Here is a 24,457-nt window from a genome sequence, read left to right as displayed (position 1 = left end):
GGAATGTATGTATTTCTTTAATGATGTACTTCCAGAGTAAATCATCAGTATGTTCTAACATGTTGTGGGGAGAGTCGACCTATATGCCGGTGGTTTCCAATATGAGGGTCAGGATCCTCACAAGGGGTCGCAAGAAAAATAATTTCACCTTAAGATGAAGTGTTTTTTTTTTAGGCCAATACATTAGATTACAATTTGACAACTCATGTACCAAAAAGACTTTGAGGGGTCGTACACATTAATTTTCCGAGTTGGGGAAATAATTTTTGATTAACACCACAAATGCACCATAACTTGTAGCCTTGCAGAGCTGCTAGCATGGCTGGAGATCGTGACCAGCAGGTGGTCGTAATGTTATGGCTAATTGGTGTAAATAAAGGCTGCAGTCCTCACTGAATCCGAGCCGCAGCTCATTTGCAGCATGTCTTGCCCACAATTTATGTCTCTCTCTTTGGCGGTTCAATCACAAATTTGAAAAATCCTAGCAGATAGATTACCTGTTTAATGTTTAAACAGGTAATTCCCTAAAACAGCTGCTCACTTTGGGGTGTCCCCACTTTTGTTGTCAGCGGTTTAGACATTAACGGCTGTGTGATGTTATTTTGAGGGGACAGCAGATTTACACTGTTATACAAGCTGCACACTCACTACTTTACACTGGAGCAAAGTGTCATTTCTTCATGAAAAGATATAATCAAATATTTACAAGAATGTGAGGGGTGCACTCACTTTTGTGAGATCCTGTATATTCTCTGCTGGTTTGAGTCTTTTTGTGAGATATTTTGATAACAAATTTTTAAATCGCCAGACTTATCCTTTGAATGCGTGCACTTTATTTTCTCCTCTACTTACCTAAAGCATATTTTTATTCCTGTAAAAACCCATTTTGAAGAGAGTAAAATGTAAAAATGTCATTGTGCATGTGAAATAACGACAATGTGTGCGACACCTCCATGCGTTGTGTAAATCATTATAATTGTTATTTTTACAAAAAACACTTTGACACTAGCAGTTTAAAAAATTACCTTTGAAAAAAAAGTGCTCTGATTATTTTTTCCTTTTCAACCACATGTTTTAGTTTTTCTGTTATTCCACACTGAACAGGACAGCGTTTAGCTTTTCTTCTATGTGCGCAGAGTTTCCCCGAAAGGCAGATAAAAACGTCCCGTCTTGATGTTTTTCTTTTGTACAATGTCACTGTAGTTTTTATCAGTAAGCAGGGAGATTAATGGAGCTACAGGCCCGGTGGAAAACACAGTAAAAGTACACAGCAAGTACACAGAAAACCTTCGTTCATGTACAGATTTCCATCACCGCCATGTGAATATAACTTATTAAATAATTGCTGTTCAGTTGTTTTTTTATTTACCATTTCTCTTAGAAAGTAAAACAAACAAAGCATTTTACAGAAATCAAACATGCATGCTTTTACTTCTCTGTCCAGGAACAGAGAGAGTGTGTGTGTGTGTGTTAAAAACCGTGTGGAGGAAGAGGAGGATGAAGGAGCAGCTGCACAACACTGCGAAAGCCATTATTATATTTAGAGCTGAAACACTTAGTCAATTAAATAAATCACAAAAGATATTGACAGAAATTTAAGTTTTTTTTAAGCACAAATATCTGAAACAATCTGTTTTGAGCTTCTGAAACGAGAGGATTTGCTGTTTTTTCCATTTTATATCTTTGTAAATCAAATAATTTGCTGTTTTGATGACAAAACAAGCGATTTAAAGGCGTCTAATTTTCTGATGTTTCAAATAAATGTTGCTGCAGCCTGATTTCTGAATATTTCTGCTGTTAAACGTTTTAATTGATTCTCCAGATTATTTTTAACAAACTGATGTTTGTTAAAACTAAATAAAATTTAGGAATTAAAAGAAAAGAATTAACTACAAATATCAGAGTGTAGTTAAATTTACAGACTGAAAAACGGAGCAATCGTGAATCAAAAATGTCAGAACATTTCCTGGTTTCAGTTTCTCCAATGTGAGTTTTTCTGTGTTTTATATTTTTATAAACAAAATATCTTCCATAGTTGGATAAATAAGATAAATTATTATTCTTTAGTTTTATATCAGCATTTTTTAAAATCTCTAAACTTGACTTTAACGGCAGCTTCAGATTTATTTTTATTATTATATTTTTCTTCTCACAAAACCGGAAACATTTTTAATTTTCAGGTTTTTAAACTTCCTTTAAACGAAGTGTGCAGCTCTGAATGAAGTGAGAGATTTATTGATTTAATAAACGTTATTAAAGGACAGGTTCCGACTCCCCGTCTATATTAAGAAAGCACAGAATAAAAACTGAGGACTGCTTTCAAAGTTTGCACCAAATTCACTTCACTGCAAGTTGCTGACTGGGAATATATATAAAAGAAATCTGAAACAGCTCTTCTACACTTTCAAATTTCACTGGACCTTTTGTGACTTATCATTTTGCAGCCACTCGGTTATTGACTTTGTGGTTTTGGGTCAGTGTTACTGCTCGCTCTTCGTCCCTCCTATCGACGCCGACCCTGAAGCAGCGACTCTTTCCGAGATGGAGGACAGTAAAAGTTCAGCTGAAGCTAATCTGAGGCTTCAACAGTCAGACGGAGTCAAATCAAGTGAAAGTATCCCGTCGTTTTTGGCACCAGAACTCACTTTAAAATGTTGCTGCCTCCTCTTCCTCGCTCTGTTGCATTGTGGGCCAACAGTGTAAATCAACAGCACATTCAAAATCAGGCGGATTTGAAAGGTCAGCAGGTGGAGTTAAGGATGTTCTTTCACGCTCCTCATTCAGACTATTTACTGTGACCTTTCTAAAAACAAGACGACGCATCAGCCGATGTTATAAACACGGGACAAACACATTTTTCTACCAGGACTAAAGATGTCCACCTGCTGAAGCCTCGTATTCACTTCAGAAAACTTTCAACTCTCCATCTCTCACAGAGAAGTTGTGCGAGGACGGTGAGTATATTGAAATAAACATGAAAGCAGGTGAACCTGCCCTTTAATGTTCCTCTTTCATCCTGCAGGTGGAGCTGTTTTACTACAAACTGTCGGCCGGCTGCTCCTCCGGGTTTGAAAACAGGAAACATATTTATATTTTTAGATAAATATGATGATTAATGGAGGTTTATACAGTGTGTGTTTGTGTGTCTGGATGCATGTTTTATCCCCCCCACCAAAAAAAAACAAAACAACATAAATCCCTGCTGAAGTTTGAGCCGCCATTTTATGTCCTCAAGAGTTATTTCAGTACTTTCATTAATGTTGCTAAGTATTAAATACACAAGTTATACAGGAAATTATAGTAATCAAAGTGCTGAAAATGAGATTTCTGTCCAATTTAATGGCTGAAAAGATACTCATAACCGTAAAGTTACTTTTATTTTGGAGGGAACAAGGATTTAAAATGAATTCCCGCGCTCCTTGGCAGCAGAAGCGGAGCTGAATGAACACAGCGGAAACATTTGGGATTATTTTAAAGGAGACCGACTGGACAACAGAGACATTTGTAAATGTGTGTGTGTGAATATTATGTTTGCAAGCATGTATGACAGAGAGAGAGAGAGAGAGAGAGAGAGAGTTAGCCAGAAGAGCAGCATCCTCCGGCGGGCGTGGCTTGTGGTTCGTCGTCGACTATCTGTACGCCCCGCCTACCCGCTGCTGATTGGCTGGCTCCGTTGCCCTTCAACTTCTCCTCAGACTGAGCCATTTCCATCATCCCTGAAAACACAGACAGAGGTTAAAACCAAGCGGGAACCTCCGGCTCTGAAGAGTGAAGTCAGGGCTGAAGTGCCTTTAACCTGCATTCTCTCTAACAGCCAGCAGGGGGCGACTCCACTGGATTGTATAGAAGTCTCTGAGAAAATGAGGCAACTACTCAACCAAGCGGTCAGCAAACTGATGTCCTTTAAACCTGCATTCAATGGAACGGCTCCATTAGCAATAATGGTGTTCATTTAGTAAATTATGGTCCCATTTAGAGGAACAGAGACCAGGAAGCAGGGGAGGCTTTAGGGCGGGGCTACAAGCTGATTGACAAGTCACTACCATGTCTGACTTTCCAATCAGGATAGAGGCGACTCGTATCTGCTGCTCTGTGTACATTTAACCAGCGCCACTGAAAAAGATTATTAAGAGTCAGCTCATTTTTTTCCAATAAGTAACTTAGTTTTAAGCCTGTTTGTTGAAAATTAGCATCCCGGCTAATGTCACAGTTAACATAAATTACAGATGCACCTTCAACATCAAATAACAGAATAAATGATCATTTCTATTATAATCACTATTTTTCCCTCCTCTAACCACTTTAATCCTTCTCATCTACTATTTTATCTATATCTCTCTCTCTATAGAGAGATATAGAGATAGAGTTAAGTTTAAAGCCCCAATAAAACAAAGGAAATAAAAGTAGATGTCTAAATATGATATCCAAATATTTCAGCCTGTTCAATCAGTTTATCACCACTCAGTTTATAAATCTAATTACATATAATAAATGGGACCATAATTTACTAAATGAACATCATGCTGTGTTGAAGAAGACTTGAAACTAGCGACTGAGACCAGAAACTCATCAGGAAAGTGTTTACAGAGGGAATAAATCAGCTGACAAGTAGAAACATTTTATCAGAGACTTCTATACAATCAGGTGGAGTCGTTTCACTTTCATGACTGAGATGAGAGAAATAACATTTGACAACAACTCGTCACGTAACTACAAATCTGGATTGGACGACGGTCAAAAAGCTGTAAAACAACTGCAGGATGTTGAGTTTCATTTTTTTTAAAATACTAATGTTTTTGCACTGGTCCGATTGGGCCAGTGATTTGCTAGTTCAACTGTCCCGACGTTACGTTTTACTGGCCCTGGACCATCGGGCCACCGTTACTGTTGAGCCCTGAGAACCATCTAAGGTTGTAAAATATTATTATTTTATGTAGTTTTGTCTCATTTTCTTCTGCTCAGTCTATTTTCTTCCTGTACGAACTAATTTTGTTGTGCGTTATTTTATTTAAATAAACTTCTCTGCACTGAAACTAAAATCCATCTTCTCATCTGTGTATTACAGGAAAACAGAAGTGGATTTCTTATTTAAAAACGTCACTGTGTGAAAACATTTTGATATTCACTTGATCTCATGACGTTCGTATTTCAGAAAAGGTCGTCAGTCGGGTTTAACTTTGAAGCGTGTTTCGTGCGTTTAGGTTCGGGTCTTACTTTTACAGAGATCCAGGAAGAGCTCCTCGATGCCTTTATTTAACTTGGCTGATGTGTGGTAGTGTCTGGCTCCCACCGACTCTGCGTAACTACACAGACACAAAGAGAGAGACGTATACTGAGCATGCTCAGATAACTCCAGACCACCACGTGCCCACCGACTGAGCTGCGTCGTCGTCTGGTTTCATTTGTTCACAGCAGAGCGACGTGAAAAACCCATGTTCTTACCTCTCTGCCTCTTCCACTGAAACATGTCTGTCTTTGTCCAAATCAATTTTATTACCTGCAGAGAAAAGAAAGACAGACTCAGTCGATCGTCCTGCGGTCGTCAGTCCGGCTCATCCAATCACTTCGTTTTCTATTCAAGTAAAACGCCTGATATTTCTGCACCACAGTTGTTGAGTTAAACACTCTTTGGAATTTCTTATTGTTAAAACATTTTTGTCCACATCGCCCAGCTTAACTTCAGCCAGAGATTTCATTTAATTAGGGCCCTCATGTGGTGATGAGGCTCGTTTGTTGTCGATGCTTTCAAATGTTCAGCTGAAGTAAACGTTTCGTTTCTGATAACTTACCTACTATACATAAACAAATCTCGTTCCCCAACATTTTCCGCAACTCTTTCACCCAGTTCTTCACCTGCAACAGCAGAAACACGATAAATCAGACTGTGTTACATCAAAAAACATGTTAGAAAAAGGGAGGAGAGAATAAAAAGAAGAACCGAGAAGTTAAAAGTTAGAAATGAGAAACGTAACATCATAAAAAGAAAGAAGAAAACGAGCAGAAGTTCACATTTAAGAAGCTGGGAACAAGATATTTTGCTTAAAGAAAGTATTTTAACGATTTATCAATTATAAAATTTGTCCGTCTGAGTTTTCTGTCCAATAATCAATGAATCCAGAAATTATTCCAGCTCTCAAGTGTTTAACAAAGAGGTCCGTTCCGGTGCCGTATTCTTCCCAGGCTACATACTAAGAACAAAAAAAAAATACTTATTTCACTCTTTTGGTTTGATGAATATATACGTTACATATCTGCCTGCAACAATCTGTTTTCATAATTTATGGTTTAGAGCAGGAAATATCTCACTTTCTGGACGTGATTTTAACCTGATTACATTTACACCTGGTTTTAAGATGCGTCTCCAGCGTCCAAATTAAGGCTGCATTCCAAACCGCCTACTATACTAGTACTACGTACTGATTTGGCCCAAATGTAGTATGCAAACAAACGCAAAATCTGCAGTATGCCAAAAATACCCGGATGGCGTACTGATTCGGGAAAAATCTGCAGTACGCATCGGACCAGTCTACCTCACGTACTGTGGCCCATAATGCAAAGCGCTAGACCCGTAACAACAACCAGCCGTCTTTTGTTTAGGGGACAACGACAGAACTTGTTTTACAATTTTCATCATTATTCTAAATAGATATTACATTTTTAGTGTAATGTTACAGTTGTGGTTATAATACTTGCTTTTAATTTGCTTTTATTTTATATAATTCTTATTTATGCGCCAATATACCGAAGCAAACATCTGCTACAGCTTGGCTAGAGATTTTTAAAAAAGAATTCGTTTTAAGCGTACTTACATTTATATTCCTCTTATTGTTCTGATTTTGAAAACCAGAAACTAGCAAAGCCTGGTGTAGCATGCTGCAAAATAAATCTATTTAATAGTTTCATACTACATACTATACCTCAAAGTGTGCAGTATACAGTACATACAGCACACTGCGGTTCAGCTTAAGAACAGATCGCTCTGTCAGGGTCAAACGTCACGTCCTCCTTTGCACGGGTCCTAAAAATGCTTTATAATGACAAACTGTATAATAACTATTTGAACGGTCTCTTTCCACCTTGATTTGTTTTCACTCAATGGATTATGCACCTCTCTCTTCAGCGGTGAAAGTGGAACTTCCGCCTGGCATCGTTTCCTTGCTACCTTTGTCATAGCGTGTCCTCATTTCTGTTATTTTAGGAGCAGGTTTGAGTGAGTTCGTGGACACCAAATCTCCACCCTAAACCCTGATCCTCACAAACTTAGTGGACATTAACTGTCTGCAAGGGCCCGAAATGGTATAACACATATCACGTAACATAACTTCACCAAAACAATTGTCGGTTTGGGGCTTTTTATTTCACATATTTTACTTTTTTGACGGCCGAAGCACTGAAGGGACCGACTGTCTGATTTGAATTTATTCCAGGATTTTGTGGATTAACTTTATGATTTGGACAAGAGGTCATTTTACCTATTTTCTTTTACCGATGGCACAATGCTACGAAGGCAAAGTCTGTGTGCATAAAGGGCCCCTCATGCACCTGACGATTTGACAACGGGACGACCCTGGGCCCTTAAGGACTCACCAGGAACGCGCCGCAAAGTCCGTGAGTGTGAAGATTGTGATTTAGGCGTCAAACTTCTGATTTTACTTGTGGACGGCTCCAAGTCCGAGAGCGGTACGCATTTCCGCTCTTGCGTTCAATGCGGTCACAATGTACCCCTGATCACCTCCAATCGGATCTCAGGTGCATTTAAACCTGTACTTTCATGAGGTCGAGCACTATCCGACTGCAATCCCATCGCTGGTTTTAATACCGGGTGTAAAGGGGCTGTAAGCACCTGGTTTGAAGCTTCATCTAACGTGCAGGAAAAAAGGAAACATCCAAACAGGCGTTACCTTCTGAAAGGAGTCTTCGTCTGTAACGTCGTACACTAGTACGGCTCCATTGGAGTCTCTGTAGTAGATGGGACCTAACGCATGAAAACGCTCCTGACCTGCTGTGTCCTGCACACACACACAATAAAGGTTAATGTTTTTTACAGTTTATTATATTGTACATTATATATGTGATGGTTATCTTTATGTTCGGCTCTTACCCATATGGCCAGGTTCACTCTCTTTCCTGTGATGTTGAGCTTCTTCGTGAGAAAGGACGCCTGCAGAGGAAGAGGACGACACAATCATTATAATGATCAGGTTTAACAAATCAGGCTAATCGAGGGCTTGTTATTAAAACACGTGGCTCAAATCCAGGTCAAACCTCGACTCCTTCGAGACAACAAAGGGAAATTTGGCTCGGGCACAGTGAAGCGTTGCTTAATACAAAACAACAACCTGAGAAACATTGACATGGTGACGTACCGCTCAAGAGGAAAACATAAAAACAGAAGAAAAGGACGTACCATGGAGTAAAGTGTGGTTATTGCACATTGCTCCATTGAACTGAGGCTTGTGTAAAGTACATGTGCTAAGGTGCTACTATTTTTATTGCACACTGCCGTATTGCACCGAGTGCTCACAGATTTATTGCAATATTTCCTTTCCGGTTTTTATTTCCGGTCGTCTCATGTGCTCGTGTTCACTCGCACAGACTTCACTCGGTTAAAAACTTGGTAGGCTATGATGCGACAAGTCACAGTGGATATTTTATAGAGCCTTTCCTCTCTAATTTATCACTTCTAAATATTTTCTAACATCGCCAACAGCAGATACCGCTGCCTGTTGCTAAATTAGACACGAAGCTAATGCCGTGTTTATCAGTGGAGGAGGCCAACATCAATGTGCGATTAAACTGTAGAGTCTCTAGTTACAGCCGGCGTGTCAGAAATGATTAAACGCGAGATGAACAAGTATCTAACGCACAGTTGCAGGTCGTCGTCGTTGAAGACAGTTATGTAGTATTAGATTATTCAGGGGCAGCGTTTGGTTGCGTCTGCCAGAAGTGTGTTAGGAAATCGTTTCTGTAGCTTTGGAATTAACAGAGTGCAGGTGATAAACTAGATGTAGAAAGTGGTCATCGTGGCAGATTATATGTAAGGTAATGACTACTGCATGACAAAATATATATATATATATTTATTATGATAGCAATGACATGAGAGATGATATATGGTATTATTATTTTTAGGAGTAGTACTATATTGGTATATTTTATAGTTTGTTTTGCTGGCCCTAATGTCAACAGGAGTGGCTTTACTGTTGATGCAGCGAGGAAGCAGCAGAGGTGGAGAGAAGAATATATTTGTATTTTCAGCCCCTGGCAAAGAAAGTTTAAGGAAGTGAAAGCAAACTAGTATTTCTTTGAAGACGGCTGATCTGTGACACATTTGAGAGAAGAGTTCAGTCTTCTGCAACAGGTACTTCTGCAACTTCTCATATTGTGCCACAGAACGTCTGTTAGTTTCACTGTAACCTGCAACCTGAGATGGTTTCCTGCCAACAGTTTGTTGAACGCAGCTTCTGATAAAACAAACAACAAAGAGGTCAAAGTCCGTCTGGGTAAAAAGGTTATGTTTTTTTCCCCTCCAGGCCCTTTTTCTGATTTATCGGACTGTTTCGGTGGGAAAGTTAAACCCAGGGTCAAGATTCAGATTCAGAGTCAACAACAGAAACGATGTGAAGGCTCAGAGACTCCGAGAGACTCGAAGCGAGCGAGCAGGAGTAATAGAAACGTTTTTATGCGGAGGAGTAAGTGTGTGAATGTGTGTGAGTCCGGTCAGCTGACTGGGTGTGTTGTTGACCTTTGACCTCTAAATAAAGGTGTTGTGCTCCTGCTCGCTCTTCTTCCTGGTTGCTGCAGTAATTCTTCAGTTAATCAGTTGTTCGTTTTATCTACTGCAGAGTCACATCAAGTGTTTTATTAACGCTAGCACACGGTTTTATTTCCAACATGTCTTCTCTGCTTATAATTCTTGTTAGCATCTTGTTTTATTGTTGCTTTTTCCATTTTATTTTTTGTATTGTTTTAAAATTTGGCAGATTTCCCCCCCCCTCCTTTTTCAACCCTGTAAAAGCACTTTGTAACTTGAAAAAGTGCAGTATAAATAAAGTTTATTATTATTAAATATTCAAAATAAAAAGACAAATGCTCAGAGCCAAACTGATGTTTTCAAAACTAGCTGCGCAACAGCCAAAAAGTCCAAATGTGTTTAAATTAAAATGATTAAAACTAAAGAAAAAGGCTAAAAAGTGTTTATTTTGGTTGACAAATTTGACTTTAATGATAAATTAGGGAACTAAGCTACACATTTCTACAGTTAGAAGTCACGGGCAGCTCAGACCTGGAGTTATAAAAGATCAGCAAACATATAAAACTAGAATAAAAAGATATCTTAGCTCCATCCTTTCCCAGCTGTAAGTCTTCTCTATACACAGAGAGCTCATTTAAAACAGGAACATCAGGTGCTAATCAATCACAAACAATAAAGAAGGACATAAACAGCAGTTTGAGCTTCAACTAACAGATTTAATCTACACTTCCTGTCTCAGCTTTTTCAGGAACAGCCGGCGGTCTGAAACACACACACAGCTGACTCTGTTAGTGAGCAGTGAATTAAAAGTTCACACACGTAACAACTAGAGGCTGACATTTTTTCGCGAACCCTGTAGGTCACAAGATTCCTGTGGGATTCCCGCTGGATGTGGGTCAATTTCACTGTTCATCACGGGACTGTGAAACAACAACAACAAAAAAAAGCCAACAGTAAACTGTAACCATAGATGAGTACCATGAAAAAGCGCCCTGGAACTAGTGTAATAGTGTAATCTGTGACCGAGCACTGCAGATATGTGGCTGCGAGCATGTGATCGTGACCTCCTCCCATCATCCCCTCTGATTCCTGGGTCCTACAGACACATTTGAGCCCATGAATGAAACACACTGAACCTTTAATTCCTCCTGCAGAGACACACAGCCTCTGAAGACGTCTTCGATTATCCGTCTCGAGGTTTCTACCTGCTAAAGGGAGGTTTTTCATGCCACTGTGGCCGAGCGCTTGCTCAGGGTGGGAGCTGTTGTGTCTCTGTAGATAATATAACAAAGGGTACGCTACATGTGCTCTACGTGAAAAGTGCAATGAGGTAACTTCTGCTATATAAATAAAAGGGAATTATTCCAACCTGTTCTGTCCAAGCGGGGACTGAACAATTCGGGGGGGAAAATCTAATTTGCGATTTTTTTTATTGAAGTTTCACTAAAGTTCAATATTTTTGACAGAAACCACGTCAAGCAGCACAGAGCAGGTGAACCAGGCAGGAAGTCAGACACAGAAGGCATGGAGAATCTGGTCGCTTTTCAAAATAAAACATCCTTTGCAGACTCCCGATCGTACATCAACAATAAACACAGTTAAAACAGACCAAAAAAAACTAGCTATTTAACTATGTAGCCTACTTTAACCATATTAGAAGCACAAAAATCAAGGACAAGTGAACAAATAAGCAAAATCTGAACAAGTCAACAAAATCAGGCAGGAAAAATGTTCTTATTCTGAAATGCTCCATGTGGATATGTAACGTTAGAGAGCAGATGACAAATTAACAACACATTAGGGCGGCTAAACGCTCCGCTGCTGAAACACTTCATTGTGAGTTAACGCCGGACAAAACCGCGGCACAAACAACCATTAACGCGTTTTCCTCTAGTTCCGTTTGTTGTTGTAAAATGTGCACGCCCAGTGGCCGCTCTGATTGGTGAGTAGGACCGTAACGGCGCTTGTGACTGGCGAGCAGATCTGTCACACAAGGATGACAACTGAATGAATCTTTGATGCGCCGTATAATTAACCTACATTTTAATCGCCTTCGTCACGATTAGCTAATCGTTCAGCCCTACTTCCTACATTTCCCAGAGTACCATTCAACAGCTGGGATTAATGGCAACTCCCAGGGCCAGGAATGGAAAGTCAAACCCAACATATGTTTTGGGTATCGTTTAACATTTTTGCTACCACCAACCAACCCGATCCCAGAGATATAAGAGACTTATTCTATTTAATTAAACAACCCAGTATGCGTTTTTTAAATGAATGTGTCACGATGAACAATCGTAATAAATGCTCTGATACATGGCAGCCATTTCACACCTGGCTCAATAAAGCTGAACCTGACTGGCCACAAAATCCATTGAGTGTGTTTCTGGAAAAACACGTGTTGATGCGTGTTGAAATGGGAACGGCGTCCAACACAAGCTCACATTCAGACTCGTAGCACGGTCAGCACCATAAACCCTCACCAGGAATTTGTTCTTAACAGAACAAGATGAAACATTTTGGTAAGTTTGGTTATTTAATAATTCTTACCGAATTGTTTACTGATGCTAAAACGAATGGTGGTTTCAGCTCTAAAATATTCACATGTACTGTAGTGCTCGACCCTCATAGACAGTGTTTCTAACAGCGTATTGTCTTGTTTGGTTCGACTGAATCAAACTCCGGTTCGTATGCAAATCGTTTCGGCAGGTGTGAATAATAGTAAAAAGTAGGGACCTCACCATACCAGAAATTTTGTAGTCGATACCAGTAAAATTCCACGATTCGATATCGATCCGACAGTGACCAAACAATAAATCCCATGTGCTTCAACAAACACTCCTTTAAGAAAAACATCTCAACATTACAAAAAACAACTAACAGCTGTGAAAGCTGTGAGAGGACGTCCAGGACAGATGAGAGGTGGTTTGAGGTCAATATATTGAAGATGTTGAAATTACAACCTTGCTCCCTGCATATTTAAATATTAAATGAATTACTTAATTTTCTTAACTTTTTTACAGTCTCACAGGTGTGAAATGTTGAGGGTAGTCTCTATCTATATTTGCAGCTGTCTGAGATTTTTAGATTAAAAAACAAATCAGTTATTGATGATTGAAATGGATCGTGTTGCCCTTTTCAGACGCTCCCTAACTCCTCCCACAGTAACAGGAGCGTCGGACAGATATTCATCGTCACTTTTGGTGATTTTCAGGTGATCAAACTATGAAACTTCTGCCTGAATCGGCTCTCCAAGAGATCCAGAACTGGGAGAAATCCAGGCTTTGACCCGGAGCTGTTGTTGAGTGTTTCTGTCACTCGTCTGTGAAAAGGTGATTAAGCTAGCTGCGCCTAAATTTGGAGTGCACACGTATTCAAGCCTTTATGGTAAGTGAAGCTGCCCAGAGCGAGCTGACAGGCAGGTTAGAGACTTTATCCTGTCAGTTTGTCTCTTTAGTATGAAGAGAGGCTGTGAAGTCTTCGTGTTACGCCGTACAAGAACCACATACAACAGTATTTATCAAACCGGGTCGGACTGGATGGATTTAGCACGAGGAGGAAACGCATGTGACAACGTCTGGTTTTCAAAATAAGGCGTCTGTACAGGATGGAAATAATATTAATTGGATTATATTAACAGAAAGTATAACACATATTACATGTGTCCATTAAAAGTAAATGGACACGTGTAATTTACTTTACCGGACCCTCTCGGGCCCCGGACCCCCCACCACAGTCTCTCCACATCCTGCAGGAAACACTGAGGAAAAAGCCCATTTTGACTATTTAATTTATGCAGTGAAATGTGAATGTACTTGGTATTCGGCAAATGTTTTCATTATATTCGGTTTCGGCCAACAATTTTTGGTGCATCCCTTCTATATGGCTGCAGATAATAGAATATCCTAAAAACTGTGCAGAAGAGCAACAGATGAGCCTGACGACGCCAGCACCTCCACCTACAGTCACTTTATCCTTAAAAAAAAAAAACATAAAAATTTGCAGATTTCTGGGTGAGGTTTGGCTTCAATACACGGGAGCTCCGGGGTGTTCGGCAGCTTAAAACAACCACAACCGACTGAAGATCAGCGCTAATCTCCAGACACACTGCGTTGCAGAGATTCAGTCAGAGCGGCGGTAAGTCATCACTGGCTGCTCAGATGGAAAATGCTGCATCACACTTCCTGGATTTTCTCCTGAAATGTGCAGTCAGTGAGAGGTTTTTGTAACCAGCAGATAAACAACCAAAACAGAGTCATAGTGGCAGAGCAGCTGGCTCGAAATCAGATATTATGCAAACACACTTTAACTATCTTTATCACCTCTCGGGCCGCTTCCACCACGATATGTTTAATCAGGGAGCTCAGTTTACATTTTGAAAGTCTTCCATCCACACTTGGTATTTTTGTAATGTTCTCTACGAGCTTACTGTCCACAGTGAAACTGATCCAGAGATAGAGGCTGCACCCTGAGAAGGTGCATTCATTTCATTTAAAAGAAAATAGATCACCTTGGTTGTCCATAACAACAATAAAAATAACACCAATCAACTACTATGGCTTCAACAGGTGGCATTTTAAGCAAGGTATTGCATAAAGTACTTTATATCGGTATCACATTAAGGGTACTGGTTTTGGTACTGGTATCATACAATTTTAAACGATGCCCAGTCCTAAAACAAGGAGAATCAAAATCGGAACCAGCAGCAGAACCAGAGATCTCCTCTTATTATTCCACACATTCATCTTCCTAGTCAGATCCTGCATTTCCCAGGATGCAACACATAGCAGTAGCAGCTAACGTGGCCTGTAGTCTACAGCATAGATGAGCAGTGACTCCAGAGGTCTGCCCACCCACCTGGGAGAACCACCGACACACCTGCTCGGCTGGTTACTACAGGTACATTACCTCGTCCAAGGTGAGCTAACTTTATCTCCGTTTCAATCAGCCAGCAAGTTCATTTCCTATCAGACGAGAGCGCTGAAGCAATAAATTGATAATGTCACAAGACGAAGAATGTGAATAATCAATTAGTTGTTTATGTAAATATCAAAAGAAAATTCAAAATATTTGATGGTTTCAGTTTCTCCAGAGTGAGGATTTGTTTCGTATCATTTTAAATCTAATATCTTTGAGTTTATACATTTAAAGAGGTGTCAGCTTCGGGTCTGGACCCACAGACGGTATAAAAGAAGTGGACGTCCCCTGTTGGTTTGTGGACTTCTGTTCTGAAGCCTCGAGTTTGCCATATTGGTTTTTTGGAACCAGATGTGACCACATTTGGAAATGGCTTAAAACTAAATGTACTTTTAAGCAGCGCTGGTTAAATGTACACAGAGCAGCAGATATGAGTCGCCTCAACTAAAGCCTCCCCTGCTTCCTGGTCTCCGTTCCTCTAAATGGGACCATAATTTACTAAATGAACATCATGCTGTGTTGAAGAAGACTTGAAACTAGCGACTGAGACCAGAAACTCATCAGGAAAGTGTTTACTGAGGGAATAAATCAGCTGACAAGTAGAAACATTTTCTCATAGACTTCTATACAATCACACTTCTTTCTGCAGCCGCTGGAGTCGCCCCCTGCTGGCTGCTGGAGAGGACGCAGGTTTAAGTCGCCCCCTGCTGGCTGCTGGAGAGGACGCAGGTTTAAGTCGCCCCCTGCTGGCTGCTGGAGAGGACGCAGGTTTAAGTCGCCCCCTGCAAGTCCAAGTCAAGTCTCAAGTCGAGACCAACCAGTCAAGTCTCTACTCCTGAATAGGACTGAAGCGATTCATCGATTACTAAAATGCATCGACGCAAATTCTTCGCATCAACGCTTCGTTTAATCCATATAAATATACAGCGCCTTGTTTCGCAGGGACATTTATTACCGTCGCACATCGCGCTTACGCTGTGAACCCGACGGGATTTTGATGCCGCTGTTTGCAAAGTGGAGGAAGAGAGAAAACAGCGAGGGACGAAGAAGAAAGTGTCCAAAGTCTGGGATTATTTCAAGCTAAAGAAAACAACAGCTCTGTAATGTTACAGTCCGTCCACTGTAAAACAAAACTTATGTCGCCTCGGCAACAGCACGACGGCGCCTGATCAGAAAGCAGCCGGTGTTCTGCCAGCGGACCACAGACAAGGTAACAGCAACTTTAGCGTCTAACTGAAACCATCCATCCTTTCACCCATATTCTTTGTCTTTATAATCGCTATCTTTATAGTAACAAACAGCTGTTTCGTCTGCCGCCAAGCAGAAGTATTTCTTAAATGACGCATCGATGAATCGTTGAAATAAACTACAGAAGCTTCGTTAGCTGCAGCCCTACCCCTAAACGTTGAGTTGAGTCCTAAACAAGCTATAATGTGCTCTTTGCAGACTTGAATTTCATATTTAAAATGATAAAAATAAATAAAAAACTTTATTGAATAAGGCGTTAACTCACGTTGATGTGCTGCACAGTTTTTATTTATATCATAATTTATATTTGGGCCAAGTGAAGTCACCAGTTTCTGGTGTTAAAGTCAAAGTAGGGCTGGACGATACGGCCAAAAATGTTATCACGATAAAAACTTTCATATCTTTCGATATCGATAACTGTGACAATAAGTAGAAAATCGTTATTTCTTTTCGAGTTTAAAGGCTGATTTCTGCTCCTGACTTAAAGTTGAAGAAACCGGATGGTTCATTGTGGTTTAAACTTCTTTACGGGCAACACTTGAGGCCAAACAGTGGATCACATCATTTCTTCAGTCCTTCTTCCTCAACAAAATAAAACATTTACTGAATATTTATTGAACATTTGTTATGTTGTTATTGAAAATAATTATATCGCGATAATTGGCGTTATTGTTTTTATTGTCCAGACCCAAGTCAAAGTCGAGTTTCAACTCTCTTTCTGATTTTGTCAAGTGGAGTCTGAAGTCATTGTGACTCGAGTCCACAGGAGAGAAAGCATCTCCTCCGATCTGAGTCAGGTCACATGTAATAAACAAGTTACAGCCAACATCGGCGTGTAAAATGTGAATTTAGAGCTTATTAGTGGTATTAATGACATTATAAAGGGCATCTTACAGAGTGCAGCAGTTTATCTGTTACTGCAGAAAGCGCGTGATGTGCTGACCCTCAGCGGGTTAATGGTCACAATATAGTGTAGTTATTGATGAGGCATCGATCATTAACTGTCTGTGAGACAGCTGCCCGCCTGGCTTCACTCCGGATAAACCCGAGTCAGACGTGAAATTCCGGTTTCAGCCACAACACCAGCCCTGTTTCGCAATAACCCCGCTTTCCCGGGACGGCTCGGGGTGCGCAACACGCGCACACACGCAAGTGACAGCAACACAAACACCTCCCCGCCGCCACAAATAAACTCCCCCGCCGCCCTCCGCTTTCATTTCAGATAAATAAATAATAAATAAATAAAAACACGTCTTTAACCAGCGGGCTAGCCGGCTAGCCAGCTAGCTACCCCGGCTTCAGCCGCAGCTTCCCGGGTGTCTTACCTGTAGAGTTGTGATGTGTTTGTCGTTGAATTTGTTTTCGCAGTATCGCAGCACCAGCGACGTCTTCCCCACGCAGCCTTCCCCCAGCAACACCACCTTGAAGGAGTAGGTCCTGCCGCCCGCCCCGCCCGCCGCCATAGCTGGCAGTCTGTTACAGAAAGTCCTTTCGGCTTTATCAAAACAGGCGTTATCAAGCTAGCGATGCTAATGCTAACCCTCCCGTCCTAACTGAAGTCCTGCGTAGCTCACATCAGCTTCCGACTTTGGAAAAACGGCTAAAATCAGGAGAAATACACCTCGACAGCATACGCGAGGTTTACTTTTACCACTATCTACCAACAGGTGTGAGATAAGCGGGTCTAAACAGTGAGCTACTTCCCTTTTCAACCTGATGCGAATGCCTGCTTTTCTCCCAACTAATGGCGTCTCTTTGAGCTAGCAGTTAGCCCGCTAGCTACGCCGAAGATCGTCTACACTCGGGAGGATGGATCACTTCGGTTTCTTAAGACCAGTCCAAAATGATGGTTTGGTCAATTTTAATATTTCAAGTTTATTATTACCATAACTATTACCATACTTTCATTCATAGTAATTATAATAAAAATGTTAAAAACGTTCATAATAAATTAATAAAAATAAATGTATTAAAATTATTATTTGTCTATTTTATAGAGCCTATCTACGTCTATGTAAACCTTAAACTGGTCTTTCTAAAACTCTCAATATTGAATCATAAATTAATTGAGTTGAGAAAGTTTGTTTTATAGAGCACAATGTAAGCTAGATCATATATCTATAAGAGATATGATCCTGTGACAAACAATAATTTGTGTGTGTTGACTAAATAAAACAGTAATTATAATTTTAATCTTCATAATTTTACACACTGTTTCTTGGGTCTTTTAGCATTTACATATACAGAGTTTTTTTTTAAATTAACTTTTATCATTCTCATGTTATATGGTATTTTATCTTTAAATATACCACACAAGTGGTATATTTAGAATAAGTCCATGAAAAAAACATATTTAGATCAACCGTTCTGTAAATGTCTGGCTGGTTTGGTAAATTAAATAATAATAACACAATAAAACTCAAATGAAACGTTACAAGCTGAAAGTAAACATAAATAGAAGCTTTTTTTATTGTTAATGTTTTTATGGGCTATTTTTTTAATCTGCAAATGAGGTAACGGCCTTACAGGGCGAGGTAAAATGACTTGGCATACAGGAAACATGTCGTTTTCAGAAAACCGCTGTTAAAGATTAGCCAACGCATTAGAAACACACTTGGTGTAAAATTTACTGTTTGTCACATGAACAAATCTCTCATAGATATCTGATGTGTGAACTACCTAACGTTGAGCTCTAGAAAACAAACAAATGTGAACCTACATGGAAAATGCTTAGAAAGATGAAATTTACCAGTCTGTGGTTAACAGATTAAAATAGACAAATAATAATGTTTATATATATTATTCAAGATTGTTTTTTTTTTATGAAAGTAACAATAGTTGCAAAATATCTTGAAATCTGAAAATTCAAAAGCAAAATCATCATATTGGACAGCGGTGTCTCACCTTAACAAAAGAAACAGACATCCCGCCCACTCTTTTTAACTTTTGCTCATGTCAGTTTATTATTAACATGATGTTTTTTCCCCTCAAACATTAGTGACTTCATCGGGCTTTCTTTGAAGCTGAAACAACTCTGGAGTCTTCAGTCCGGACTGCAGATCCAACACTGGTGCTCTGAACTCGCAGCAGAGTGGGAGCTCGGCGCTGCTTCCGCCTCTCTGCAGCGTCACATGATGAAAGAGTCGGCTCGCTGTCACAACCTCAGAGCTGCAGGGGGTTTCTGATGTTGGCACATCAAACAACAAACGGCCCAGAAAATCATTTTAGTACTATTACACACAGTTTTTTTGTGTATTTCTTTGACTTCCTTCCCCAGAATTTTTAAGGGACAGGGGTAAGAGGTTCCCTGAGTTCCCTGATGTGAGCAAACGTCGTGACAGGTAACCACATACATATCCAAACACTTTTATCTGGTATTTTTGGATTGTTCGTGTTTGAAAATACTTTATTTCTTTTTTTAGTGGCCTAAAAAGTCCTTTTCTGCATGATATATACAAATAAAAAGCAATAAAATGAAAGAAAAAAGAAAGAAAAAACATATAAGATGTATAAATAAATAACTATTTATATATATATATATATATATATATATATATATATATATATATATATATAACTGATTGGATTATGAATAGTGATGCATTATGTTAAACCATCACATTTATCCCTTCACCCCTTGGCCATCAGACTTTTAAACATGCACATACTATACACCTTCTTGCCTTTTTAATATTTTTATTCAGGTTTTGGATACACTTACCTGGTTGCATGTTGTGCATGTTTTATTTTTTTTTTTCTGCAAACATGCTCTTAAGTAACTGCCCCTAGTGGGATCAATAAAGTTGTTTGAACTTGAACTTAAATTTAATGTTGCAGCTGAAAGGGCGGGGTTGATGTCAACTATACTTTGTAAACCACTGGATAGTTTAACCTTTAATTATTTATCATAATTTATTTGTTGATTTATTAACAATCTGGCAAAGTAACTAGTAACTGAGGTTATCAAATAAATGTAGTGGAGTAAAAAAAATACAATATCGCCTTCTGAACTTCACTGAGTAAAAGTATAAAATAGAAATATTCAAGCACAAGTACCTCAAAATTTGGGGGTAAGTAGGGACCAACAGCTATCAAAGACTGTATCAAAGATTTAAATGGATAAAGAAAATAAGTTGGCAGTGTTTTTATACTCTGTATGAACCTGCTCAAGCACCCCTGGAACGACTTCAAGGCCTCCAAATGAGCCTGAGTTTGTTAGTTAGTTGGTTTATTAACTCAAACATCGAAATAAAGGCATATAAAATAACTTATTTTGATCTCAGCTTTCTGTTTCTCTGGCTGCAGTACCACCACTCGACCACTAGAGGTCAGAGTCTGACTGAAAATGGAGCAGCAGGGAAACTTTCAAATGCACAAAGAAGAATCAGTGCAACTGATGTGGAACCAGGTCTAATGGTAATCATATAAATGAATGTATCAAATTATTTTATTTCTGAAATTCTTTAAACATTTAAGTTTTGTAAGATAAGGTGTCATACTTACATATATTACCAATTCCACATAGTTCTTACGCTTATGGCCTTTGATTGCTTTCACATTTGTGATTAAAAGTGAGATTCTACACGTTTAGAAGAGAGCTGATGCATAAAATTGTCCTTACAGAGATAAATATAAAGTTGTATTGAATTTAATTGATCTTTCAGGAACCGTACACAAGAGTTAAATGACAGCCGGCGAGCTCAACTTTCTCTGTGGTTAATGTTTGTTTAAACATGATGGAAATATATTTGCATCTCAACGGTCACATTATTAGTTTATTTTTATATTTTGTTAATTTTATAGTTATATATTTATGCAAAGCATCTCCCCCTGTTATATGTCTGACCAACACAAATCTATTTATACATTTTTAAATCTATTTTTTGTCGACTGTACTTTAATGTCTAGCAACTTAGCACTGCTGCAAATTCCTCATACGTGTAAAATACTAATTGGTAATAAAACTCTTACTGATTCTGATTTATTTAAATTTAATTTTTGTTTAATAAAAATAATTTGTCACATTTTAAAATGTAAAGAAAATGCTTTCGAACTTGTGTTTGCTTTTGCCGAATTCTTGTTTTTCCATTTCTAGTTTTTTAATCTCTATATCGTTTTTTGATCATTTCAGCATCTGTAGGTTTGGAGCTAGCTGTTTCCCCCTGCTTCCAGTCTTTATGCTAAGCTAAGCTAACATCATACATGAGAGTGACATCTGAACTATTGCTTTAAATAAACAGAGCCTGAGAGCCAGAGACTGCTTTAGACAGATTGCCTCATTGCTTTGGTGTAATGTGTGTGATTACATCTTCATATCTCACCTTTACCTGACCCCCACCAACGCACACACACACTCACACACACACACACACCTTTAACTCCCAGTTTTGTGCTCCTTTCCTGTCTGGTTCGGCAGCTGTTTACTGATAAACACCGTACACGAGCAGCAAACAGCAGACGGACTCGGCTGGTGAACATAGTGGAGTGTGGAGTGGAGGCTGAGCTTGTGTGAAAGAAAGTCAAAGTTGACATGTTTGAAGTTAAAGAACCCTTCGTAGACGACTTATGTCACACGACTTAAAGGTTCAGTGTGTAAGATTTAGTGGCATCTAGTGGTGCGGGTTATGAATTGCAACCACCTGCCCAGTCTACCACTGCCCCCTAACCTAACAACAGTGTGAAACACTGTCACTGTTTCTGCACCACAGTTCATTATAAAGTACACATTTAATAAAGTTTATACAAACATTAACAAGGGAAACACGTTCATTCTCTCTGTGCTTATGGACCCTCACCAAAACCGCCCGCCAACAATAATATCTGGCCCGCTGCCAGATTATGGTGCTCTGATTCCAGCAAAAAATATAAATAAATAAATGCTTTGCAGCAACAGTTACTCACATAATCACTTCCTCTTCAGTGGTTTTGCCTACAAAACAAAAGCGTGAGAAGCTTGTTTACTGTAATGCAGATTTGGAATTGAACTGAGCTTTTACTACATTAAAAGAGTCTGTAGCCTACTGTAGAAACATGACGATGCAACGTGGCGACGTCCACAGAAGGGGGTGGCCGCGGTTATGTAGATATAAATGTCTCTTTCTAAGTGAATAAAAACATAATGGTTTATTATGTAAGGTCTTTACAAACCCCTGAAAACATAGTTATGGATCTTATATTGCATTTCTGTCTATAGATCCTCAGAAATATTAAACACAACCTTTACGTAATGCACTGATTTTACCCAAACAACGATCTTTTGCTAAACTGAACCAAGTGGTTTTGTTGCCTAAATCTAACCAAACCACGACCGTTTCACAATGTTCACCACATGTTAAACGTCACGTGACTTACATAACTAACTGAAGGTTGCTGGATTGATTCTTGCCAACGCTTGTACGTGTCATTTTGGGGAACCATCATATATGTCATTGTAATTTTCAACAGACATATATGTTGTTTTGGGACACTTCAGCCTATTTAGTCACTTAGATTTGAGGACATGTTGCATTTCTTTGACTTCAAGACTTCAAACTTTGTCAGTTTATCTTTCTCTTTTATTTATAACATGTTTGTGTTTTTACTTATTTACTACTTTATTTTACTTGTTTTTAGATAAAGTGAAGTTACTTATTTCATCCATTTTCTTTATGTTTATTTAGGCCTGTTTCTGTCACAACCCCCCAGCAGAAGTCAAAAAAAGCTCAAGCGCAAGATTCGGGTTAGCAACATAGCCTTGCTAGCATCAGAGCGCTTTTGTTTGTTTATGTCAACACATGGATCACATTCATGCAACTTTAGGTGCCCTCAACATCCCCGACCCCCCTGAAGTGGCTCTATCAGCCTGTTCTCACTCCCAAGTACTCACACATGGACGCATGGTCAAGAGCCGTAGTCGTCCGTTTGTGACGCACTGGGGACCCTTTTTTGACGGTAAAGGTAGGTATATGATATTTAACAGAACAGACTGAGTAAGGAGGTGGATGGAGGGCCAGAACCCGGACTTTGAACCAGGAGACCGGGGTTTGTGTCCCCTGTGAAACAAAAAGTCAACATTAAATATTTTTATTTCGCCAAGTTCCGTAAATTCATGACGTTAGCTTACGTGTTAACTGACGTACGTAGCCAACCCATGATCTTTTCCTAACCAAGTAGTTTTGTTGCTTAAACCTAACCAAACTGCAACGTTTCGCGACTTTAACAACACGCCGTTTCAAAACGCTAGCGTTTTATTTTGAAAGCCTAACCGAACGTTGTATATTTGTTGTTGTTAAGCGTTGCTAACTTGACCGCCGAGCCCTAAACCTCAATAAATGACGCAAAAATGGTACCCAGGGCGTTAAAAGGCGACGGCAAAGGGCCTTGACCTTCAATATGTGAGGTTTTGGGAGTGAGAACGTGTTGTCTCTACGCTCCCTCAGGGGGACCCGCCCCCCAGATTGAGAACCACTGATTTGGGCTATGAGACTTTTGTAATACAGGTGATAGTAATATAAGTAATAATGTTGTTTTGTAATGCTTATCATATTAATTGATGATTATCACACATTGTTTATTTCACTTTATTTGATTAATACTGGTAAAACAACAAACGTGTCTTTGTGGCAAAAACTGATAAAACTCATTGAAAACAATAAAAAGTTAGTTAGCAGTAATTTACACTTGTTTCTTTTTTTTCATTCATGTTTCCACATGTGCGTTATGATATTTTATATGTTTGTAAGTTTGTGAAGATTTCATATGTATCAAAAAATCATATTAGCCACTTAGTTAAGCACTGAAGTACAATTTTGAGGCACTTTACTTGAGTATTTCCATTTACTACGACAATTTGGATGGAGGTATTGTACTTTTTACTCCATAACATTTATTTAAAAGCTACAGTTGCTTTGATTTTACATACAAAACATTAAAGAACTTTTAAAATATTAGATCTGCTCAGGTTGGAGTTCTGCGAAGCTTTGCAGGGATCCACAATAAGAAATGTTGTTGAAGTTGCAACAAAACTTACAGGATTTGTTTTCTTTATTACATTTTTTTATCAAGACAACTTAGGGTACAGCAAACAGAATCATGTGCATGTAAGATAAACAAAAAACCTTGGTGGCCTCAAAATGAGTAGTTTTATTGGACATTTTCAGAGCGTTTTGCTGCTAATGCTCAAATATAACTTTGGTAAGATTTTGAATGCAGGACTTTTTAAAGGAGTACTTCTTCCAAAACTGTAAATGAAACTGCCAGTAAGCGTTACAATATCAGCAAGGCGAATTTATTGCATTAAAATGTCAGAATAAATCCGTGGAAACAATTTCACATCAACTGAATCACCAAAATAAACTGTGTCATAAACAAAAACCTTATTGATTCAATTGTTTGTATTTATTTATTTATGGCTTTCATGTTGTTGTCATTAATTCATTTACTTGTTGATTTTGCTGCTGCTCTGTTCCCACAGACAGGTAGAGGCAGGCAGGCAGGCAGACAGACAGACTTGGAGGGTATATAACAGTGGGCTGACACACGGTTGTAGTGAGTAGGACT

General features: G+C 39.1%; 1 protein-coding gene and 1 long non-coding RNA gene across 3 annotated transcripts; one reads left to right on the top strand and one right to left on the bottom strand.

The window, feature by feature from the left end:
• Positions 1–954: 954 nt before the first annotated feature.
• Positions 955–17,669, bottom strand: rab21 (RAB21, member RAS oncogene family). The gene is made up of 8 exons (XM_038707767.1): positions 17,245–17,669; positions 8,102–8,161; positions 7,902–8,009; positions 5,790–5,853; positions 5,443–5,497; positions 5,215–5,303; positions 3,577–3,716; positions 955–1,470 (listed from the first exon to the last, which is right to left on the bottom strand). Exons 1-7 carry the CDS (start codon positions 17,380–17,382, stop codon positions 3,577–3,579), a joined length of 654 nt encoding a protein of 217 aa, XP_038563695.1. The 5' UTR covers positions 17,383–17,669; the 3' UTR covers positions 955–1,470.
• Positions 17,640–21,181, top strand: LOC119895009. Of its 2 annotated transcripts, XR_005443018.1 has the most exons (4): positions 17,640–17,768; positions 18,918–19,260; positions 20,225–20,335; positions 20,584–21,181. It is a non-coding gene; the product is annotated as an uncharacterized LOC119895009 (long non-coding RNA). The 2 variants fall into 2 exon arrangements; XR_005443017.1 differs by having other exon boundaries at positions 20,225–21,181.
• The last annotated feature ends 3,276 nt before the right edge of the window (positions 21,182–24,457 follow it).

This window comes from Micropterus salmoides, unplaced genomic scaffold (assembly GCF_014851395.1).
Source record: "Micropterus salmoides isolate LMB-PRFRI ecotype aquatic unplaced genomic scaffold, ASM1485139v1 Ms_hic_scaffold_9, whole genome shotgun sequence".
Classification (NCBI taxonomy): domain Eukaryota; kingdom Metazoa; phylum Chordata; class Actinopteri; order Centrarchiformes; family Centrarchidae; genus Micropterus; species Micropterus salmoides.
The sequence above is the reverse complement of the archived record's forward strand: the minus strand, read 5'-3'. Positions and strand labels throughout refer to the sequence as shown.

Coding starts and splice junctions, on each gene's coding strand:
- rab21 (XM_038707767.1), bottom strand. CDS start 17,382: ATGGCGGCGGGCGGGGCGGGCGGCAGGACCTACTCCTTCAAGGTGGTG. Junction 8,010..8,101: donor GAGTGAACCTGGCCATATGG/GTAAGAGCCGAA, acceptor GTGTGTGTGCAG/GACACAGCAGGTCAGGAGCG. Junction 3,717..5,214: donor CTTCCTGGATCTCTGTAAAA/GTAAGACCCGAA, acceptor CTGTGTTTTCAG/GGATGATGGAAATGGCTCAG.